The following is a 24,609-nucleotide window of genomic DNA, read 5'->3' on the forward strand; positions in this document are numbered from 1 at the left end:
GATGATAAAAAATCCCTATATCAAGTCAGTTTGTCAGCTGTGATTGGTTTGGGTTTTTTCCTTTCTGTCAGTAAAATATTACACTTTTTTTCCTCTTTCCTGACATTTGAAAGGAATATTCTTGAAGATTTAGGCACAGGTGGGTCCAACTGTTACAAGATTGCCCTCAGGAAGGATTACAAATCTAATTTTTGTTTTCTTATTCAAAAGGTTCAATTACAGGTAGTGAAAGCAAGAAGAATTAAGCATTCCTTCAATCTACAATTTATATTATCTGTCTCTCTTTCATAAATAACAGAGAGCTCCTTGGGATTATGCATGCAAATCAGATTTAATCTATTTCAGTGTAAATTGAAACTCTGGGTTGTTGTCATAGCATTTTAAAAATGAGAGGAGACACAGTCTTAAGCTGCACCAGAGGAGGTTTAGGTTGGACATTAGGAAGAAGTTTTTCATAGAAGGGTGACTGGGCATTGGAATGGGCTGCCCAGGAAAGTGGAGGAGTCACCGTCCCTGAAGGTGTTTAAGAAAAGCCTGGGTATGGCACTCAGTGCCATGGTCTAGTTGACAAGATCATGTTAGGACACAGCCTCCATGATCTCAAAGGTCTTTTCCAACCTAGTTAATTCTGTGATTTTGTGATTTTGACAACTCAGACTTTTCATACTTTATTCCTGGGCCATCTTCCGAAACCATCTACCTTTAGGAGTATCCACCTATTTCAAAGCCAAATATGCTTAAAGCAGGCAGCTTTCTTATTGGATTAAGCATGTTTTCTGAAAAAAAAATGTTGCTTTTCAAAGTCCTTTGAGAGCAACACATTCTGCTACATCCCCAACTTTGATTGTTTAAACAGAGTTGTGACAATGCCATGCTTTGGTTAAAGTCCTGTTTAACAAAAAACCTACAGCTGTTAAAATTTCTGAATGTCTCATTTCAAGGAAGAAACTAATTTTTTGTAAATGGAAGGTACACTTAATAGATTTAAGTCTTAACTTCTGAAACTTAATAAGTAGAAAAATTTGCATCAAATTTTATTTAGTTGGGAGTAAAGATGTGTAACTCTAACCAGTGAATAAATTAGCCCATATACAATTTCTGCCATCCTTACCTTGACTATGGAAATGACACTATGGAATGAAGTGGTAAATCAGCCTTAAATTAATGTCAGTCAATTATTTCATCTACAGTACATTTCAGTAATTTTCTAATGTAAAATGAGTGTGAAGTTTATCTTAAATATATGAAAGAAATTGGATGTTTGTGTAGAGTTAGATACAGTGGGCTGAAGTATATCTATTGAATACAGGTTATCTGAAGACTGAGAAGATTTTTGTTTAATGTTTGATAACCTTGGATGACATACAATTTCTACAGATCATAAGAATAAAAATTTCTTGCCTTATAAATTGTAAATTGTACTACCATAACACATACTTCTGTGATTATCAGTCACAGAAGTGGAAGAAGTATCATATAGTTATGATCATGTATAATAACTGTATTATACAGTTATTATACATGATCATAACTATATTATACTTTTTAATAACTGTGTAATACAGTTTTTTTCAGAGAATAATGTCTTTTTTACCCCTCTACTTTTCAGATATTATGAATACAGACACATAGAGTTATGCACACATGTTCCACTAGAATCAAAGATTCCTTTAATGATCACAAAATCCTGTAAAACAGGCTTGGAGATTCTAGAACAGTAAAGTTACTCTTCAAAGCACACTAGGAAGTCTAATCCTTTTATGTAGTATATTTTTTCCCTTATTATTCAAAAAAGAGCATTCTGTTTAGCACACCCAGCATATGAACCATATGATGCACCAGATGCCTTAGTAAATAATTCATCTCTTAATGAAAAGTACAATAAATAGTTGCATAAAACTGTGTGACAATGCAACTGATAACTACCCTTTCAAAACTAGAAAAAGAGGAGATTTTATAAAGAGCAATAGCTATAACACAAAACAATACTGTCAGACTGAACTGGAAACGTATGCTTAATTATGCTTCAACTGTATTCTGGAAATGAGTACACAGCACAGATTACTGCATATCCTTATATTGCTGCTCCATCAGGGCTCATGAAGAGTGGCAGAAGAATGTCTAAATGCTGCATTTACTATGCCTAAGACAGCAGGATAGGTTGAGAAAGAGAAGAAAAGACACATGACATAAAATAAGATTGTAATGCCTGGTTGAAGAGAGCATTTTACTGGTATAGAAGACACTAGCATTTTATTAACACAAGTATAAGTAATTCCTAAAGCCTTTCTAAAAATGTAAGTTAATGCTGTTAAGATAGGATTTGTATGGAAAGATGTGCCCATGAATTTCCTTGAAGTATCTATGTCATAGCTGCAGCCAGTGGAACAAATGAAAAAACCTATCTCTTTGCCCGTTTATTTAACAGGCTTTCTGGAGAGGAAGATGGCAACACACTTGTGACAAACAGCTTTCAAATATGCATGTGTCCTCATGCTATCCCATATGAGATCAATTCTTCTGACACTTTCCTCCAAAAAACTTACTATTTGCACATATACCTAAAGGAAAAACAGAGCTTCTATGGAGGAAACAAAATAATATTCCTTACTATCTCCCATTTCATTTAGCACTGTTTTGAATGCGTATTTTTGTTCTTCTCTATTTTTCATGTTACATATTGTAACATTATGTATCCATGTATTCATGGTAATCCTAAACATACTAGTCCTTAGTTAGACAAGTAGCAGCAGCCAGTAAATTAAATGAATGAGATTTCTCCAAAGTTTACATCTGTTACTAGATGGGACAGGATAGTGCATGATATAGTGAGATGAAAAAAGAAATCTAACAGAGATACAAAAGAAAACTTTGAAAAACATTATCTACATAACATATGGGGAAGTTTTGTCAGGCATTCACAAAATGTAAAGTACTGAAATACAATTTCCTCAATCCAAATTCACAAAGAAAACCCCCAAACCAGCTCAAAGCCTTAACTGAAATATCCTTCCTTCAGTTTTTCAACTGATAAAAGTAGGAACAATAATGCTCAGCCACTTCAAAGAGTGCTCCAAAACTTACCATTATTTTCTCTGGTGTACAGGTAGATATCAACATCAGTGAGTAAGAACCAGTGTTGCATCACTGTAGAAACACCGTCCACCGTCCACCAGCACACACAGTGTAGCCAACACACTGGTTTTTACTGGCTGTGTGAGAACAGACCATCACAAAACAGAGGCTGAGCTACGCTGAGACCCGTTTCAACACATTGCATTGTAGTCAGGCCTCCTGCAAAACCTGGGCATAAACAAGGATTTCCAACAACAGGTAAAACCAACAAAGTATTGTTTTGTGGCAAGGAAAAATCATCAAGAGATGATGATACAGATTTGACACCAAAATGTTTTGATTCCAGCCTTGGGTAAGACTACTTCTGTGGTCCTCAACAAACCAATTAAGCCTGTCTGCTACACCCCACTGTAACTACTGGTTTCAATCAAGGAATTGTGCTATGCTATGAAATTCAGCCACTCAGACTCCGGGAAGTCACTGTGCTTACAGTGCAGATGTTAAGCACCCATGAAAAAAAGCTACTCCAGATGCACTTTACACAGCAAATGGCATTACACAGAACTTGCCTGTTTAGGGAAAAGGTTTCTCCTTAGCTTTTAATCATCTGGTGACTTAAAATTCTCAGCTAAGCTCTGCAAAGGTAAAAATCACAAAACAACAGGTATGAAACAGTCATTCAAGTTTGGCATGGTGGAGGGAAGCATTATAAGGGTAATGATTTTAGAGTATCATACAGCATGAGCATGTACATTGCCTCTTTAAACACAGTTCAAAAAAAAAAAAAACCCTGATGTTCTGCATTGATTTTTCTGCCCACAACTTCTCTAAATATGAAAAGTGCATTTTGTCCCTACAACAATCTGAACTTCACAAGGAGATGATAAATGAGATAATATTGATTGCATTGTGCTAAAGGGTTCCAGCTCTTCAAGGTTATATCCTTTAGAGAGTTTGTAAATCTCATTATAGAAATCTGCCTGTTGATATACATAAATAAAGAGTGGCAGAAGGGTTCCAGTATGACAGCTCACATTGGAGTCACGCTGTTCTTCAGACAGAAAGTTCAGACAAGCAGGTACAGAAGAGCTCAGTAGAGTAGAATCAGCTTCTCTTTTTCAAGGAAAACAGACCAATAAAATTTAGATCAGAACTTCTGCAAGAGTATTACTGACAAAGAGTGTCTGTAATGAAACACAATCATGGGCCTCAGTTGGCTTTCACTGTCAGCTTCATCTGTAATGTGAAAGATGAGTAAGTCCACTGAATTGTTCCAACTAGTTTAACATGCAGTTCTTATAATAAATGAATCTTAACTTCAGAGCCTTTTCTTGCTTTTGGTGGTGAAAAAAATCCAAAAAATATCAAGGAGCACACCAAAAGGAAAGTGCAATAATTTACTAAATTCCCCTGGAGTTTTGCATTCACTCTCAACTAAAGGAGGACAAGAAGAGGCACTTAAACTGGCCATCTGCTTTTTAAAAACTTCAGATTTCTCCCTGAGACATAGCAGGAGAGAGAGGGCAGCTGGGTATGTGTGAGGTGTGGGGAAGACTATATACTGAAAAGAAGCAGAGATCCTTCTGTCCTGATGGGCAGGAGTAACCAACGCAAGATGCCAGCCACAAAGGCTGGCAGCATTAGCCACAACAGAGAGCAATCCATGTAATCATTTCCCTTTACTTGGCACTCATTACACTGCACTCAGGTTTGGGCCCTGCAACACAACAAACACTCTGACAAATGAGAGCAAGTCCCATCAAAGCCCACGGAAATGGGCCAGGGGCTGAAGCACTTCCCCTGTGAGAAGCAGCTGAGCAAGCCACACCTGTGTGAACCTAAGGAAGCAGGGGCTTTGAGGGAGGAGCTAACAGCACACCTCCAGTTCACCAGGAAAAGAGCCCAGCAGGGAGCAGCTTGCACAGAGAGGTTGAGCAGTCTCCATCCTTGGAGGTTTTGAAGATGCACTGGGAAAAGAGCTGAGCAACTCAATCTGAATTCCACACGGTCACTGCTTTCAGGGGAAGGTTACGCTCGTGCACCTCCCAAGGTCCCTTTCAACCTGAGCGAATCTGATTTGTGTTTGCTGTCTCCATTATTGTGATGCCACTGACAAGCAATAATAGGTGTCAGTTTTGTAGGAACATGGTCATGCTCTGTTTTTTTCTGCTGACCTCTACTAGCATTTCTATTCTAAGCAGTCTCTGAACTCTCAAGTGAAAGTGATTCTATTTATATTCATCTCATAAAATGTTTAAAACATCAGAAAAAAAAAAAAACAAACCTGTCTACAATATGAAACACAGATCTGAGGTGTAAAAGGAATACCAATGCTCTTCTTTTTCTGAGCAGCAGGTGGGCACAAGTCTTATTTCCATTAAGATGCTAAAGCCATAAGCTTGAATATGGTTTTTTTAATGATTTTGCTAAGTGTTTTCATGGAGATATGTACAAGTAAAAGCCATATTCAGGTTTGGTTTGTGAAAGCAAGGAAGCCAAGTGAAGAAAAATGAAACATTTGATCACTCTGATATTTAGTAGCTGTTTGGTAAAGTCTTTAATAGGATCTTGAAACTATTAATTTCACAGATTTTCTTTTTGGGGGAAAAAAACATCTTCCCAAATAAGTGGGAAGACAACAAAATTTACACTATAAAGTAATTATAAGGCTTCACACAACAGAGGACATGGAAACCTCCTCCCTGTCATGAAGCTCCACCATCTGTTTTCTTGTGTTTGCCATCCTCAAATCAGAAGAAAAAAATCTGTTCACTTTACAGCAAAAGTTTCTGAAATCAGCTTTTGATAAGCAAGGAATTTTAATAGAAAATGAGTATCTGTGAGAAAAAGCTTCAATTAGTAAGTACATACTATAGATTTGTATTGTGGCATAGACAGATCTTGGAAACAACCTTGAAATCCATACCACCTCAGTACTGATAAATTCTCATAAAAATCACAGGAAAATTGAAGCTTCTGACAGTCATATACAGTATGACTGAATGGATTCCAAACTTACTAAAATATTGGTGTGGAATATAATGGTGGTCATCCATTTTACAAAACCATAAAGATTAACTGTTGACCCTGAAAAGACAGGGAGAAGACAAGACACCGAGGCTTGTGGTAACATGACACCTAGTGTTCACTCTCAGGAAGCTCCAGTATTGGTGGGGGCCAAATGCTGAAGAAACATCAATGCCCCAGGACATCTTTAAAAAAATAAAAAGGTAGGTATTTATACTAGCATCTCTAAGCAAGTGCCTAAATCACATAGACAAAGTGAAAACCGAGAAGAGGAAAGGAAATCTGCCTGTGCTGCACTTGCCCTTCTTACTGAGTACACAGTTTGGGTGACTGCAGAGAAGAGTGCTAGCCAAACAAGTTTCCTGTTGCTGGCTTTTTTTTTCTTTGGGTTTCTGCTGCAAAAAGGAACAGTCTACCTATTGCTCTTTTTCTGGTTGTGTATGGAAGCTATTTGAAAACTGAATCTACTACATATAATATACCCAAGTTTAAGAGAATAGTCCCTATTATAAAAAAAATAAAATCTATTTCTACATAGCAATGAACTGTACATTTATTTCTTCTTTTAAAATTGTGGTGTATCAACAGTACAAGTACCTCTTACATTATCATTCCCTTCCAAGTTTCTAGCAACACAGTGAAAAACACAGTAATTAATGCATACTAGAACAATGAAACCATAAAATCCATGTAAGAACATGGCACAAGCACTCTAACATTGTAAAAATTACTAAGAGATATGACCTCTTGAGTATTTCCAAGGGTAAAGGGTGGAAAGGATTATATGAGAAATTCGAACAAAAAGTGCACTACAGATAGAGGAAACATATACTGATTTTTGAAATCAGATGAATAAGAATCCATGTCTGGTACTGAATGAAACAGGTGTTTCATTACACTGAGATTGGCAAAACATTAAAGACAAGGTCTGACTGAAAATTTGTTCTATAGAACTGAACATAAACAACTGCACTTCAAGAAGTTTATAGATACATTGATATAGATACATATAGATTCATGCATGCAAAAAAAAAATAGTATTGTATTACAAATCTAGAATTGTCTTTAATTTAAAAGTATGCTGAGTTATTTCCCAGGGGGTAGTATTTAACTGTTATACTTCTGAAGAGAAAAAAAAAAGAACACAAAGACAACCCATCTATTTTTTAGCACTAATATTGTCTAGCTACCAGAATACCAAACAATTAATTTGACTCAGCAAGCAATATTTAGTAAACACTAACTACTGTTACTATATCTTATTTCTGAGAAAAATGTGCACACAGTCAATGCACAGGCATTAAAATACACATTTTTCTTTTAACAAGGTAAACAGGTCTAGATTCCAATACAGCTAAATAAGTTAAGAAGATGCAAGTCAAGCACTTGTCACACTGTGAATTATAAATCAAGTTCTTATTTTTCAATACCTTTTGAGCATAATTTTCTTCAGAACTTTAGTATGTGGCATATCTGGGGAGCCAAGCAATTATGAACTCACCTAAAAAAATATCTGCCATAAGAAGTCCCTGTTGAACTTGAGTCTAAATGGCTTTTTAACTAAGACTATTTATTCATTTCTTCTTTCAATCACATACCTTTCTCAGAAATAACCAGGAAAGTGAGGCTAAATTTGTCTGTTTGTTGGAAACTGACAGCGTGCCAAAGCCTTAGACTGATAGCACTGTTTCTCACTTAGGGTCAAGGTAAATTGTGTAGTCACATGCCTTTAGTTCCTATTGCTCTTGTCCAAGAGGTCAGTTCACCATTCATGAAGTGCCTCGTTTGGTCCCAGGCAGAAGTCCTGTGAGTAACAGCAGAAATGGCATGTCCTACTGGTCTTAAACATACACATTTGACACAATTACAAGATACCAGTCACAAATTTCACCTAATGATAGGTATTATCCCTCACCTTTAACACTGAAATATCCTGAACTGCCATCCAACCTACTCAGCTGTTAACATTTTAGATAAATGCTGCACAGATTATTTTTGCAGTTTCTGAACAGGTCTTACAAATTAAGAACTGTGAAACAACTTTAAAACACAGAGGATACCACAGTAGGTTTAACTCCATTATTTCTTTTATTTCTTTTTGAATTATAGAAATTCTAAAAGCTCAAAGGTTAAATTTATGCATCTCCTCACACAGAGTCAAAAGATAGATGCAAATACAGGCTATAAAATCTTCTCAGACAAGACAACAGTTTGTGTCCACATATTTATGTGCAAGTGTCATACATGCTTATGACAGGTATCCTCTACCCTTTTCTTCTGCACTTGAATTTCCAAATATGACTTTCATTTTTATGATTACAGAAGCTTGAAGTAGTTACAAATTCACTTTAAGGGAGAATGTGTCTCTAAGTCAGCTTTCATGCAGCTGAGGCACCTTCTAAACAACACTCTCGATAAAACACCAGGAAGATAAATACAGTTTTTCTTTTAAAAATTGCAAGGTTGTGGTCACTGAAACAGCTAGAAGGATAGGGGTAAAAAAAAAAAAATGTTTATTTCAGCACCGGTTCATATTTTATATAAATACAATGAATAATTTTTTAGCTGGTGATCAAAAACGATTGCAATGATAAAACAACTTTACATGCCAAGAAGAGCGGCGTGTTAAACCACAGAGTCTGTAATGATTTTAAAAGGTCTGCAGGGCAGACCTACTACATTTTATATAAACCAGGACAGCGGAGAACCGCCGTCAGAGGGCATCATTCATGAATGATTTGCCAAATACGCTGTCGTGAAGTAGCAAGTTATTTTCTAACTCCCTCATGGGCTTCTCCTAAAAGAGCATTAGATGCTAAATACATCCAAGGAGCTGACCTTTGGTGGGTTTGTTTTGTTTTGGTTTGGTTTTTTTTTTTTTTGTTGTTTTTTTTTGTTTTGTTTTTTTTTAATTTATCATCGCAGGCTTCAGTCGGGTTTCAAACTGAGTGATGCAACGCGGTCCCCGGGAAACACGACCCTCACGCTGCAGCCTGTCACGGCGCGCTGAAAATCGCGACCAGGATCAACCGGGACACGTCCCGCCCGGCCGCGCTCGGGCCCCGGTGCAGCCCGGCTGCGGGGTCCGCCCGGGGAGCCTCGGCAGCTGCCGCCTCGTCCCTGCGAGAGCCCCGCCGGCATCCCAAGCCCGCACCGCCCCGCTCGCCGTCCCTCCCGCAGGCGCCTCCCTCCCGCTCTTCGGGCAGCGCCGCCGGCGGGACCCTCCCCACCCCCGCCCCGCCGCGGGAGTTGGCACCGGGACGGGCTGAGGGGGAGCGGTACTTGCCCAGGTGGGGACGAGGAGGCTGCCGGGCCGCTCGAGCGGTGCTGGAGGAGGCTGCTTCCCCGCCACGCTCATCTCCTCCCATGCAGCTGGCGTAGTCCTCTCAGTCGGGCGGCTCGGCGGGACGCGGCGCCTCCGGCACCGACTCCCAAGCGCCCGCCCCTCCCGGCAGCGCCGGCGTCCCGGCTCCGCGGGGCAGGCTGGCTCCGCGGGGCAGGCTGGCTCCGCGGGGCAGGCTGGCTCCGCGCTGCCCTCCGCCGCCCGCGGCCGGGCGGGGTGGGACAGGGGCGTTCGCCGAGGGCTCGGAGCCGGGAGGGAAGAGGAAGGCGGCGGCTTGGCGCTGGCTATTTAACTTGGCTCTTCGTCGGGGGAAGGTGCCTCCGCTCCCGCTCCCCTCCCCTCCGCGGCCGCATCCCGACAGCCGAGCTCTGGGTGCTCCTGCGAGCGCTGCCGCGCTCCTCCCCGACACCGCACGGCTCCGCTCGGCCCGCCCGCGCCGCCCCGCGGGGCACAGGCGGGCGGGGGCTCCGGCCTCCCGCGCCCCTCCGGTGGGGCAGGGGCGCTGCTGCTGGGGGAAGGTGGCCGACGTGGCGGGGCTGTGGGGGTGAGGGATTTGCCACTCCGAGCGCAGCCCCCCTTTCCTTGTCTGCGCCCGCAGCGAGCAGTTGCGCCTCGCGTTGGGTCTCAAGCCACAGCCGCACATAGCCCTCGCTCGCTGATCTCTGAATCAAAAGCAAGAGTAGTTTGACATTCCTCGAGTATTCTTGGTACCCTTGGCATTGTGTAACACCTGGCCAAGAAAAGCCCCCAGTCCTAAGCATTGTCATGAGATTTTGCTTTCCCGAGCATCTTTAGCTTCCATCCAATTCCTGACCATGGTCTGTGGCCCAGACTATCAGTTTTAGGGGAGCTTCTTGCAGTCCAGTGGTAGCAATGTTGAAGCTGATCCTAAGGCAAAGAAGTTCTTTCCGGTCCTTAACATACTACTTTATTAGGAGACATATATTTCTCCTCTTAAGGAGAGAGAAGGAGAAAGCTCTTAATTTTTCCTATCAGTTAATTTAAAAATATGTGCTTCATGCACATAACTTTCTGTTTTCTTACCTAAATGTAATTTGAAAAGGCATCTCTGTTTTTTTTTTTTTTTGACACCTTAGCCTTTGTCATGCACAAATAGATAATCAAAGTATGATTGGAGTTGGCAAGACTTTTTATAAAGTTACTTTTAGAGTTGGGGTTTTTTCCCCCTGCTAAAGCACATGAGAAAAGCAGGAAAGAAACATGCGTCATCTTTCTCTTGGAGGTAAATCCATACAAAATATTGGTTGTCACTGCTATACTTTACCCTAGAATGAATTCCTCTCTTCCCAGGTTTTCCTGGTCAAAAGATACCTGACATAATCCCTGTTTACTGCTTGATCTTCATACATACCAGAGCCCTGGAGAAGAAGGGGAGGGGTGGACAAGAGGGCAGTTTGCTATGTGGGATTATGGGATTTCATTTGTTCTCCAGTGCTGCTCAGGGCCCTCCACCTGTGCCTGAGTTGTTTTCTTTACCAGGCACAGAGGTGTGGTTTTACATGCAGCAAGGAATCGATGCCATTCTGCTAAAGTAGCTGGAGTTCATACTCAAGCCAATCTGCCCCAATCCATCCTGTGCATAAAAAGGCATTTATCTCACTCCATGCCTGTAGAAAAGTGTGTGACAGCACACCAGAGTGTGAAATGTTGGAAGAGATGAGACTGGGCCACTGCCTTGCATGACCATCCAAACTTAGGTGCATGCAGACACTGTGAGAGGTATGAATCTGCTTCAGGCTAAAGACAGGCAAAGAAAGCAAAGCAACACAAATGAGCTGCACTCGCTTTGGAGGTGGACTGCTCCATGGGAGTTGCCAGGAACCAGAAAATAACAGCAGCAGTCCTGGCAGGTATTTGCTAGTATGGATAATAGTTTTTCTGTGACTACAAATTTGTTACCTCATCCAGCATATAAGTGAGGATTAAAAAGTGGAGATACAAGTTAGTGTAAATATAAAATAAATGACAGCTATATGATAATGTTCAGAGAATATATATGAGAAATTACTGACAGAGATAAGTAAAATAGAAAGAATTTACTTTCTAGAATGTTTCTCTTTACCTACAAGCTGTGTTTTTTAAACTTAAAAATCCTTAAAAATCCTTGTCAGTTGACATAATTAAGCCTTGTACACAATATGTGACTACCTGAGTGGCATATCTTAACACTGACAATTACATAAATGATTTCTGGAATTCGTCATAAACTGGATAGAATCAGACAGTCAAGGAACAATTATCATTAATTTATTTTTGGAATTTACAAATGCCCTTCAGGGAATTATATTTTCCTATGGTATTGCTGTACTGAACATAAGTGGGTGCATATAATTTGGGGAAGGATTAGGAAAAAATAAATATTTTTACTTCAGTTGAGCTAAGCAAATTTGTAATGGCTTCATCTAATGCTTTATTTCAAGGGGTGATCAGGTTTAATAGCTTAAGAAACCCACAAGCTTCTTTAGGAGTTGATGTTTTATCCAGTTTGTTACTAGTTGAAGGCATATATGCATTTTTCCCTTTCTTCTTTTTGTATTTTTTCAGTTTTACTGCATGTCTGATCCCGCAAAATCTTTTGCTTTTCTCATTTCTGAAATAAAGTAAATGGAAGCTAGCTGTCACATAGCTATTTTAGTGATGAGAGTTTTTGTTTTTCTGGATTACATTAAATCCTATCATTTGAAATAAGGCAATTATTTGAAATTTTCATAAAAATCTACAAAATATCAAGAAAGTAATCATGCAAAGAGACAGCACTTCAAGACAATGCAGAATGTTTTCAATATGATGACTTTAAGCTAAACTCATTATTTTGGGGTGTTACATTAGACAATTGCCAAGAAGTTTCATTCAGATCTGACTTGCCTCACAACACGAAAATTGAAAATTATGCAAAAGATTTGAATAAAATCAGCATGCATGAAAACAGATGCAAACTGCTGAATCTGGAAGGTATCATATTACAGATCTGTTTTTATTTCTTTCTGTTTTCATAGACATGCTTTCCATTTGTACATACAAGCATACATACACACAGATGATTCCTGGCTTAGAGAACGGAAGCAGAAGACTATTAGCACTAAAACAACAAATAATTTATTTTACTAAGATGTCAAGGTTAAATACTTTTTCCAGAGAAGTGAATGAAAGAGTATAATTTGGTTTTCCAGGAAACTTAGGTATGCAGACATTAAAACATAGTTCTGTCAATACAAGAACCTTCACAAAGCTATTGAAGCCCATTTGTTGTCTTAATACAAACTCCAAAATTTGCAGATGCTGTTTTAGTTTTTAGATCTTAATATTTTCTGCATTAATCAGGAAGGAGGCCTTTCATAAAACTTAATCGCTTTGTAAACTTCATTGCACCTAATATATTACTAACAAAATAAATGCTCTGCCATTTAATTTTGTGTTGTGGGAAGAGATTAAAGATATAGGGAAGCAAAGAACACTTTTTAAAGTATATTGGGTTTGCATGGCCAGGCTTTGGTAGTGGGGGGTCTGCAAGCGTGGTTTCTGTGAGCAGCTGCCAGAAGCTTCCTCTGTGTCCAGCAGAGCCAATGCCAGACAGCTCCAGATGGATGTGCCCCTGGCCAAGACTGAGCCAATTAGAAATGCTGGTAACACCTATGAGACAACAGAGTTAAGAAGGAGAAAAAAAAAAGTGATTGTGCAGGTGTAATTGTGGCCAGAGCACAGTGGGATGAGTATATGAGAGGAACTCTCAGAGGCTCTGCAGACACCAGGGTCAGTGGAGAAGGAGAGGCAGGAGATGCTCCAGGCACCAGAGCTGAGATTCCCCTGCAGCCCGTGGTGCAGCCCATGGTGAGGCAGCTGTGCCTCTGCAGCCCGTGGGGATCCACAGGGATGCAGAGATTCACCTGCAGCCCATGGAGGGGACTCACACTGGAGCAGGTGGATGCCTGAGAGGAGGCTGTGACCCTGTGGGAAATCTGTGCTGGAGCAGGGACCTGCAGACCTGTGGAGAGAGGAGAAACAATGGTAATAAACTGACCATAACCCCAATTCCCATATTCCTGCACTGCTGGGGGGAGGCGATAGAGCTGGGAAGAAGGGATGGGTCAGAGGAAGGTAGTTTTAAGGTCTTATTTTACTTTACATTATCCTGCTTTGATTTTGTTAGTAATGAATTTAATATGTCTAATTGGCATCTTTTTTACCTGTGACAATTTTTTGTGAGTGATCTCTCCCTGTCCTTATCTCAACCTTAGAACTTTTTGTTATATTATCTCTCCTCTGTCCATCTGCAAAGGGGAATGAGAGATTGGCTTTTGATGGGTGTCTGGAATTCAGCTAGAGGCAAACAACTAGAAAAATAAGTTTTTGACTTGGAAATTGTAGGTAAGGCATTATAGAAATGCCAGATGTCCCAAGGAAACTGCTGCTTATCCTGATGAGGATGCTGCCATTTAGCCACCTGTATTTTCCAATTTAGTAGAAGTAAGGAAGGCACTAGTATGCTGACAATCAGCCTTAGATACCTATCTCAATCTGCTCTCCATTTGCCACTTTTGTTGTGTCAAACTCAGGAATAAGGGGTAAATTACAGGAAATAACAACTGGGCAGCCTATCAGAGGACAGTAATGTTTGAGTCTTCTTGAAATACACACTGGTAAATCACTAAAATTTCACAGATATGTTCTTTTTCTTCAAAAGACCAACATTCCCTCACTTTCCCAAAACTATAATGTGCATCAAGTAAGTTTTAAATTGTCTCAGAAATTTCTCCAGTTCATTCAGTAGGGTAAAAACCTGTAACTGTACATACGGCAGTAGCAAACTGGAAAGAGACCATAAAATTGTCTAACATTAAAGGAAAGGAAGAGACTGCTGTATTTCAAAGAAACAAAAAAAAACTTTCCTTGAACAACTGTTCATTGAGAAAGGGTGATTGAAATAAGCGTCTCATCCTTTGGGCCAGGCGGCTTGAGCAGCATATGGGAGAGACTGTTAAAAAGTTTGCTGAACTGTGTTTCCCACCCCATACTGAGGCATAGGTACATGCTACCAGGACATCCTGCTGCCAAAGTTAAGGATTGGCTAGGGCAAGCCAGTAATATTTTGTCTGTCACTATCACATGAGTGAGTATTGACTGCATCAATCAGGAATTCAGCATCCCAGGCTATTCAAGGGAGCAACTCATCACTGCTGTCCTGACCAAGTTATTACAAAAGATGATCAAAAATTGGTAACTAACTGAGTGGACATCTAAAAGATGTATTCCCAGTGGATGTTTATAGAGGAACATTGAACTGATCAGTATGTATTGCTCAAAATCAGACAGTTTTAATAACACTGAAAGCATCAATATAGACTTTCAGTGCTTATCACCAGCTGAGGAAAAGTAGCAAGTGGCAAGCAATTGACTAAATGGCACAGTGGAACCAAGTAGGATTTTAGTCCTGCTTCTTGAAGCTGCTGATATTCATTCTTGCCTTGTCCTTGAAATCTGTCTTGTACTACCAAGCGGAGGAGCTGATGTTCTGCAAACTTGAATATTCTGTGTGTGCTGGCTCTTTGCAGACAGCAGTGTGCCAAGATATTCTGTGGAAGCTCTGCCAATATGCAAAAGGGAATATGGTATTTCATGGCCAAAGGAAGCACCAACAAGTATTCACCTTGTGAGAGGGGGAAGAAATAAGTTCTGGAAACCTACAGTCATTACTCAGTTTTAGAAATTGCTCGGCACCAAAATAGTTGCCAGTTCTGAGAGGCGACAATAGAATATAGAAATCCCTGCTTCTTGGGAACTGCCTATCTCACTGAGACAGGATTTGATGCTCTTTTCAGCTTTCTGGTTTACACTGGTTTCTGCTCATTACATTTGGTAACCAATGTATAAGCATCACTGTGAGCTATTTATCATATCACATAGTTTGTTTGCATAGATTTTTTATTTGTGCTTCAACATTACTTGACCAAAATCTCTCTTATCCAATAAATATATGCAAGTAACCAAGACTCATTTAATTACGAAATAAAATGTGTTTCACAAAGAAAGTAAATGTGATTGTTCATCAAAGCACTAGTCAGTTATAATTAATTAACCAAGGCAATGTTATGTGATTTGTGTCACAAATAAATAAATAAATCAGACAGGAACTTCTGAGTACATAATTCATGGCCAACTTCTGTCAAAAACTCCATATCCTTGTCTATTAATAATTTCATTACAGATGGACATGATTTTTATGGATTTGCTGCTGCATTTGTAAATAATTCATTAGCAAAAGCAAGGATACAATATAGTTCTTGAATTGTTCCAGTAGCTGCATTCCCATCCCATCCCATCCCATCCCATCCCATCCCATCCCATCCTTATACTATTTTGAATCAATTTATAGCTAATTTTCAAAGGGATTCATTTCAGACAAACATTCTTTGTTAAGAAAAAAAAGAAAAGCGGACAATTAGAAGAAAGTAAGAATTTTATTGCTGGGTTTATTGCCTGGAAAATGCTAGGAGAGTATATACTTAATAGTCCCCATGGAAAATAGAATAGGAAATACAAGAAAACGTTCATTGCAGTGGTAATATCCCTTTTCTCTCATCTTTCTATAACAGTACAAAAGTTTGCTCTGTGTTCTGGCACCACAAAATATTAATTGTTTTCAACCAGTTTTTCTCTAGCTTTTAATCTCCTAGGGTTTAGAGTCATACTTGTGTATTAAAGATATAGGAAAAATATGTGAAATCTTCACATAAAATTATTTTTTCATAAGCATTTAGTTACCAAGTAATTTTTAATCTTATTTTATTTCTACATATTCAGTCATAGTCATAGATTGGACAAAGTGCTGATTAAGCTAATTTCCCCTCTTTACAGAGGAATTAAATGCAAGTATTAGGTGAATCTAAACAAAAACAATCAGTGTTTTTTTACACACCTTTGACCACAGACTTTCTAGTAAACTTAACAACTGACTTCAGGAATTTTCACTGATGTAATGGGTAACTGTGGGTGTGTAACAGCAGTGTCATAGGAGGCTATTGCCCCACTGCAAGAGGTTTTGCATTAGCTTAGCACTGGCTGCAGTTGTATGTGTGACCTCAGGAAGTGTAGCAATGAAAAAGTGGGTGCTTGTGTAACTAATCTGAGGGTAATAGGAAGAGGCAGGTCAATCAAAGAGACCTGTATAAAATAACCCTACGACCCAAGAGCAGAGAGAACAGCAAGAGCAAACTTCCCAGCAAAGAACTCAGGTCACTGGTGACTCAGTGCAAACCCTTCCTCTTCTGGAGTGAGGCTCACAGTGGCAATTTTAGTATCCTGAATGTCATGGGGAAGGTAAGCACAACACAAGAAGACAGGGGTAGGTTGCAAAAAGTCAGCATAAAACTGAAAGAATCAAATTAATGGGGATTAGCGATAATTGGATAATTTGGAATACATAAGTTAGTATCGTTGTAACTGGATGAATATATGTCTTTTTTGTATTAGGCTGCCAAAACACTAATTAGACTACTAATAAATTCATGGCTCTGCATATGATGAGTGTTCTGTTAAGCCAAAACAAATTGCTTGTGGTTAATGCAACACAGTGGTGGTGTATGAAGACAATGTGGGCAAATGTTGCTGAGAGGACTTGCTGAAAATCTGAGAGGGAGAGAAAGCTGAGAGTAAAGTGTGGGAAGTTTGTGTTGTTGATGAGAAGGAGTAATCTGAAGAATTCCTTTTAAATGTCCTTGGCCAAGCAGTGGTCTTATTCTTCTTCCCTAGAGTAGAGTAGTTCTGAATTGATAGGGTAGATGTGAAAGGTCAAAGGGATAAGGAATGAAACCCTATAGCTCTACAGAGGGGATAAAATATAAAAAGGGGGAAGGGAAGAGGAAATAAAACCCTGCTGGATTAGGATTTCTGAAGAAGTTTCTAGGAGATTCACTCTGTCTCATATCCACATTTACCCAGGCACACCTGGATGACCCAGTTCAGTCCTGGTTTGGAGGGGGGAAGAGGATGCTCTGGTTATGGAGAACAGGCTTTCTCTCTAAAGTGAGGTAAAGACTAAAAAGCTAAATGCCAGTTGAAGGTACTAAAATGTCTTGTACTAGTAGTAATTGAGGATGCATATGTGGAGCTACCAAACTAAATTGCAAACAAGATGCATTTGGTTTATATGCCTTTAAAATACTGGAGGCCCAGTATGTCCCAAATGACCTTAGTCCCTCAGTGAAGGTAGTTATTCAACCAAAACTATGTAAAGTATAAATTACTTTGATGTACTATCAGGAGGAAAGGGCCTGTTCAAATTTAGAGTATTTTAAATTAGTTTATGTACTCAGACATTTAGCAGTTCAAGCGCGAGACCTATATCTAATATGCTACAGACACCCTGTATGAGGAATGTAAAATTATGTGAGTTTTCTAAATCCCAGGTAGGATTTATGTAGTAGAGGTAGGGATTAGGTACAACTTTAAGTGCATATCACAGCAGAAGTTCTAAATTTCATCAATATATAGAAGTGTGTCTATAACCTGATGCCTGTTTCCCCACACACACGTTTCTGTGATTTCTTTTATCAACTGGCATATTCAATAAGAGACTTGTTAAATTAATTTTCTTCAGATTTTCTTAACAGTTTTGTTTTAATGTACTGAAAGACAGTACAAAAAACTAGCCACTGATTCAGTTTCTACTCTTTCTGTCAAAGGTGAGCTATTTGCTCTAAGTACTTATTAACCTCTATGTCCAAAGGAGTTTGCAATAAGCTTCACTGAGATGCAGGTCCAGCTGTAAATGTCATACATTGTGTAAAAATGCTGTTACTGTTCAGGTCAACACCCTTTCCTCCATATGCTCAGATCTAGTTTTTATTAAGCAGGGACAATCATTTAGCTAAAATAATCTGTATCTAACTATTAGGTCATGTTTTATACATACTTTAATTGATCAGTCATGACTTTGAATTCTTCTAATTTTTCTTATAATCATCATTAACTTTTGTGGCTTCTTACCAATTGTCAGCCTCCTATTTTTGATAACAATTGGCATTATGTTTTTAGGTGGATCTGAAATTCAATCCAATTATATATATATATATATATATATGGATAGGCTATACACTGTAAAAAAAATCAGCTAAAGAATTCTCCACTCACCAAGGTTGTATTGCAAAATACATTTTAAATTTTTTATGCAATAGGATCATTTGGGCAAAAGATAAATAAATAGAGTTCTTTTTTACTTAAAATTTATCTACTGAAAGATGAAAGAGGATTGTATGGGTTGCTATTTGTATAGTAAGCAGAAAAAGTATTTTTGCAAAAGTGTTGACAGGTCTTTTTTTGTTTGTTGGTTTACTTGCTTCTAGCATTCTTCATTCTATTTATTTTTGTTTCTTCTCATTTGAAAGTGAACGATTCTATTTTAGGTTCTATAAATTAAGGAACTGCTTTAGTTTTCTATTGCAATATTTAAAAAGAATGCAGTGATACGTGTACCTGCATTGTTTTTGTGATTAAATAGAAAGTGTTTTTCAAAAGCTCAAATATATTTTTGGCCCTGAAGATACCACTGTTAATTATGACCAGAGAAAAGCAGCATCAAGAAAAAGGAATCTGCACTTAAAAATGAACAATTTAATACTATTTTCAGTACATATTTTAATATTATGTTTTAGTATATAGAACTCAAGAAACAATCTAGGTTACTGAATGGTTCAAGAAGATCCAGAGACTCCAACCACATTAAACGTGCCAAACAAAGTGAAATTCAGATCTAGTCTTTCAAAAGAACAAGAAAGGAGGCTACAATTCAGGTATTAATACAGAGTAATAAAACAGCATCGAATTTGAATTGGAGTTTTTGTCTGATGTGTATGGGAGGGTTGAGGAAATAATATTGCAGTGCAAGGAGAGCTGAAGAACAATAACAAAGAAAGCTCCCTTAAAAACATGTCATTGACTTCTTAAATGTCAGTGGGCAGACAGCTTATTGTCTCTATTTCCCCTATTTTCCCTCATATCATTAGGCTTAGTTTTTATTAGAGGAGTGTTTTGGGACAAACAAACTAGAAATACTGAGAAATAAAACTAACTTCAGGATATAATTAACAGAATTAGTTCAAGACACTTATTCCATTTATTACTACAGAAATTAATCTGGTCTGAGGTAATGCCTGAGATTTTACATTTGTGCTAGAATGGAAAAAAATCAATAATAGATTATATAAAAAGAAGAGGCATTAGCTTAGGCTGTTTAAAATTTAGGAGTAAAAAAATAATGTTAAATAGGATGAATCACCAGATAAAGGCATATGATTCATTCAAAACTGAAGGAGGGAAGTATTTATTTTGGCAGTTGATTAATAAACTTTCACATCCCTCCTGTGTGTGCTACCCCTTGATTTGTGCTGTAGACTACATCCATGAGCAAATCAATGTTAAAAATTACCTAGTAAGGGGAATGAGCTCTAGGATAGCAGATACAGCAGTCTCCAGAGCCAGTATTGCTTGTAAATCCCTCATAAATCAAAACTTGAGACAAATTATTTGAGTTTGTCCCAGGAAACAAAATACTTGAAATGCTGAAAATAAAAACCAAACACCCAACCCAAAATATCCCCTAATATTGCATCACTCCTTAAGTTTATTATGTCACTCCTTTAATTTATCAGCTATGACTACCCAAGCAATAATGTAATTAATATTGTTCGAAAATATGATGCAGAAAGAGAGTACAGGTGTGAGGACCTTATGCCTACACAATGTTTCAAGGAAAGTAATTTTTGTCTCGCCTCCTGAGCTGAATACTCCAGCCTTTCAATTTATTTCCAGAGAACACATCATCATTATCCTGGAAGAACACCCAAAAGCAGCTTAAGTGCTGAGAGTTCACGCTGCCAACCCAACCATGGTAAGTAAGGAGATGCACTTCAAAAATTAATCCAAACTAAAACTCTAATGTAGGTGCATTTTTTTTTCCTTCCTGCTCTCTCCTGAGAAAGTGAAAAGATCTTAAAATTTGCTTATTGCTTTCCTCTGTGGTAGGAGTGAAAATCCACAGGAACAACCCGGTGTGGGGGTCATGTGAGTGAGAACAATTAATGCTTAATATAATCTCAATTCAAAGACCTTTGATTACTAAACCTATAAGCTTTTCTGAAACTTTATGATGACCTAAAAGCCAAAACTGTGCCCTCCTCTTGATTAGGAAGAAAATCCCAGAAAAGAGAGGCCTATTTTCTGTCCTCTCACCAGTGCAGCATTTGACCATAGGCCATCTCAAATTTTGCAGTGCTTCATAGGAAGCATGAGATGAATTGGTTCTGTTATTTAAGGCATATAAATATTAGGCAATTTAATAAAAATGCTTGAGGCAAAGCCAAGGTGTTGGGCTATAACTTTTAACAGCACAACAGAAAAAGATGTTGCAGAATCTTGCTGCTCTGATCTGTATTGTCTGCAACCGGTATTTGAGTTTAAAAATATGATACCACACTGAATTTAACAGAGATCATCACTTCAAAGAAATGGTAAGTTCACGTCTTAAAAAGCCATGTCTGTAAAAGTACTTCCCCATATATCCGTTCAGTAGTTATAGGGTACTGATTAGGCAACTTATCTGCCCAGGTTAATTTAGCAAGAATTTCCATGAACCATAAATTTATTTGTAGTGAGTGTGTCTTCTGCACTTTTAGGAAACTATTCATGCAATACAGTAATTCAGCAACACTATTCCTGTCACTGGGGTTTTCCGAATTTGTTTGTGTAACTGCCAACATCAAAGATTACTCATGAAATAAAAAATCATCCCATTTCATAGCAGAAAGAATTTAAACATCAAAGTTCACTAATGGTTCGGTGAATTTGTATGTTAATTTTTAGTTCCTGACAGAAATGCCTCACTAGGTCAGAATTATAAAGCTTTTCCAGACAGAAGCAGTTTGCCTTACAGACATATAGAAAAATTAGTGCTTTCATAATTAACCTATTAGGTAAATATTTTACCTGAAAGAGTTGATATCAACGTATTCCAAGTGCTTTGATGTACTCAGAAAAAATTTTTAGTTTTAAACTGAGAAAAACTTGTTCTCAAAAGTGTATTATTTATAGCATAACAGAAGCCTCAGTGTACCTATAAAGTTCAAGACATAAAGACTGTCTTCTTATAGAAAGGTCAGATGCTTTTTTTAAAACAAAACAGAACAAAACCAAAACCCACGACCCCAGCTTTTCCTCTAATGCAGAGATATCTGTCATAGTCAAGCATGTTTCTCCATTGTATCATAGAATGGAAGCTCAACCATAGTTCCAACATAGGGTAACCTGGTTCATGACTTTTTTCCCTGTTTGTGTTTCAGGGTCACTTAAATCTAAGAACTTTAAAGCAAATGACAACTAAAATTGTTTTGTATCCCTAACCCACTTATTGTATTTGAAACTGTTCTCATTTGTTAAAGGACCCATCTTCTACCTCACTGAGATCACTAAGAAATAAAACCTTAAAATCTGAAGCCAATGATCAGCTGCTACTCTCTTTTTTTTTCAAAAAGTTTTGGAGATAACTGGTATTTTCCTTCAATATTAGAAACAAATAATATTAGACCATTCTACTAAAATTCATCAAGATAGAATACTATGATTAGACTTTAAAGTGGGCCACATTTTCAAAAGGAGTCTATAATTTGCAAGCCCAGTTTTGTGTGAACCATTGATAGTATGTCTGTTTGAATCCACAAATTATGTTTTGAATTGTGAAGGCTTGTGTCTAATTTGTGCTATATCTCTTTTCATAGAATCATAAAACACCAGGTTGGAAAGAGACCTTGAGGATCATCTCTTTACACCTTTCTTGACAAAATTACAGTCCTTGGATCACCTTTTTCACCCTTGTCTGGACCCTTTCCAACTGGTCCACATCTTTCTGCATAGTGTGAGCCTAAAACGAGCACCGTGTTCCAGGTGTGGCCTGACAAGCACTGAGTGGGACAGTGACTTCTGTGTCCCTGTGGAGATGCCCTTGTTGATGCAGCCCAGTGCCCTGCTGGCTCTGTGCCACAGCAGCACCTCTCACACTGAGCTTGTCATCCCCAGCACCCCCAGGTCCCTTTCCACAGAGCTGCTCCACAGACAGGTAGGTCTTCCCAGGTGCAAGACTTCATACTTTTGAGTAAGTGGTCATAATATTGGTGATAAACCTTCCAGGAGCTGTGTTTGGGAACAAGGCATGCTATGATGTTACAGGTAATTAATTTAATATTAAAATTTCTTACAATTTCTCCTCTATTTATCTTGAAATAGGCTTTTTATGGTTAAAAAAGTACAAACAGGTGGCTACTCTTTTGAAATTTCAGTGTTATTTTTGAAAAATACTTTTGAGCTTCTGTGTTCATTTACTGACATTATGACAGTTCAGTGGGAATTACAATTTAGATTTAAAATGCAATGACCAGTTGTCATTTTTCCATTTTCCACATTCTGCCATTGCTGACATAATGTATTAATTTGAATAAACTAAATTAATGTGTCTTACAGAAATTTACAAATAGGCCTCTAAACTATGTAGATGTAAAACAATCTGGATATTAAAAGAAACACCATGAGCTGTCATCATATTGGCTAGCATAGCTGAGTAATCACCCTAGGCAAGATTGCTTCTGTGATTTAAACAGGTATTTTCTGTGGACATATTATGCCATCCAGCTCCCATTGTCTGGCCATGGTTGTTGACAAAGAGAATTGCAGCCCCTCCAAGGGCTTTGTCCTCTTCATCCTTGGTGAATGCATGGCATCTTGACATATGCCAGTGGAATAATAACTATAGAGTTGGGTAAAACTGGGACTAAAAAAAGAATGTATATGCAATCTCTGAGCCTCGTAGTCTCTTGCTGTGGCAGAATATTTAAAAAGCACTATAATTTTTTTTTAGGAAGTAGAAAACACCAGGGGGTTTGTGTTTTCTCTTTTTTTTTTTTTTTTTCCTTTTTACATGGGATATTGCCTCTGCTTCTGCTGCTGATAATAGTGTTTCATCTTTTTGGCAGCATAATAGCATTTTTCTCAATGTTATTACAAGTGGAGATAATGATAAACACAGTATCCATCAGTGACAAGAATTTTAGGCCTCTATATTTTGTAGACTGCTGTCTTTTTAAAAATCTATCTCATTTTATGGATTTAAAATTGTTAAACTTTTGTGGTCACCTAGCTAAAACCATTTCTGTTTTTCTCTTCTTTCAGCCTGCTCTCCAGTATAAATATTTCTGTGTGAGAGAAGATTTGCAGGGAGTTTGCTTTTCCCCAGATACACAGAGACTCAAGTAAGGAACATCTGTAATATCTGACCTTCTGTGCACAGATTCCCTAGTGTGCACAGAATCACCCAACCCCCTTGTATTTTGATCCCTCAAAGTGCAGGGATATGCTGTAAGTCAATCAAAATCAAAATATTTAAATAAATTCTGAGCATTTGAAAATTAAATAAAAGGAATAAAATCCATGGATTTCCTTACATTTTCAAAATTTGTAATGTGTTTCAGAAAGGTTTGCTGAAAATCAATTTTTCATTGCAGAAAGCAGTGACTGCAATGAAGTCTCAAAGCACATATTTCACTTGCCCTTCACTTTCCTAAACTTCAGACTTTGAGGAATAATTTTCTAGATCTGATCTCATCCCACAGGCTTGTTGTTTCTGTTTAAACCTAAATTAACCAATTTTTAGAACACTGTGATAAAGAAGAGTGAAATATGTTTCTCTCACATTAAAAGAAGAAAGCAAAACAAAAAAAAAACTGTTGCTACCTTTTTTTTTTTTTTTTAACAGACCCACTCCCATTGCTGCTGGTATATAATGATGAAGCCTGGCATGGAAAGACCTCTTTCTGTGGAAAAGTGTGTCTACATGTCATAGTAAACATTTGTTTTGAATTGAGTTCACAAATCACACACTGGGTATATACAATACATTTACTTTGCACATTTTTGCTAAGTTTCTAATATATTAAGGCTATCCCCTCTGCTGGATAATGAAATATGTTCTGCAGGTGCATAGATCTGAGGAAAAACTTCAGCAGGAGTCCTGCCTGCTGTTAATAACATTCATCAAAGAGAACCCATCTACTGCAATGCAGAATGTGAGGTCATAGACTAGAAACACATACTCATTTAGATTGGAA

At 38.3% G+C, this 24,609-nt stretch overlaps 1 protein-coding gene across 3 annotated transcripts in view; it reads right to left on the reverse strand.

Moving 5' to 3' along the window:
* Positions 1 to 9,622, reverse strand: part of SNTG2 (syntrophin gamma 2) — a 214,567-nt gene extending 204,945 nt beyond the window's left edge. For 2 of the 3 annotated variants that reach the window (XM_068183557.1, XM_068183558.1), the window contains exon 1: positions 9,389 to 9,622. In XM_068183557.1, the coding sequence (XP_068039658.1) occupies positions 9,389 to 9,460 (72 nt within the window). In that variant the 5' untranslated portion in view covers positions 9,461 to 9,622. The remainder of the gene's footprint in view (positions 1 to 9,388) is intronic. The other variant, XM_068183559.1, reaches the window with a different exon arrangement.
* Between the last annotated feature and the right edge of the window lie 14,987 nt (positions 9,623 to 24,609).

Source organism: Anomalospiza imberbis, chromosome 3 (genome assembly GCF_031753505.1).
Source record: "Anomalospiza imberbis isolate Cuckoo-Finch-1a 21T00152 chromosome 3, ASM3175350v1, whole genome shotgun sequence".
Classification (NCBI taxonomy): Eukaryota; Metazoa; Chordata; class Aves; order Passeriformes; family Viduidae; genus Anomalospiza; species Anomalospiza imberbis.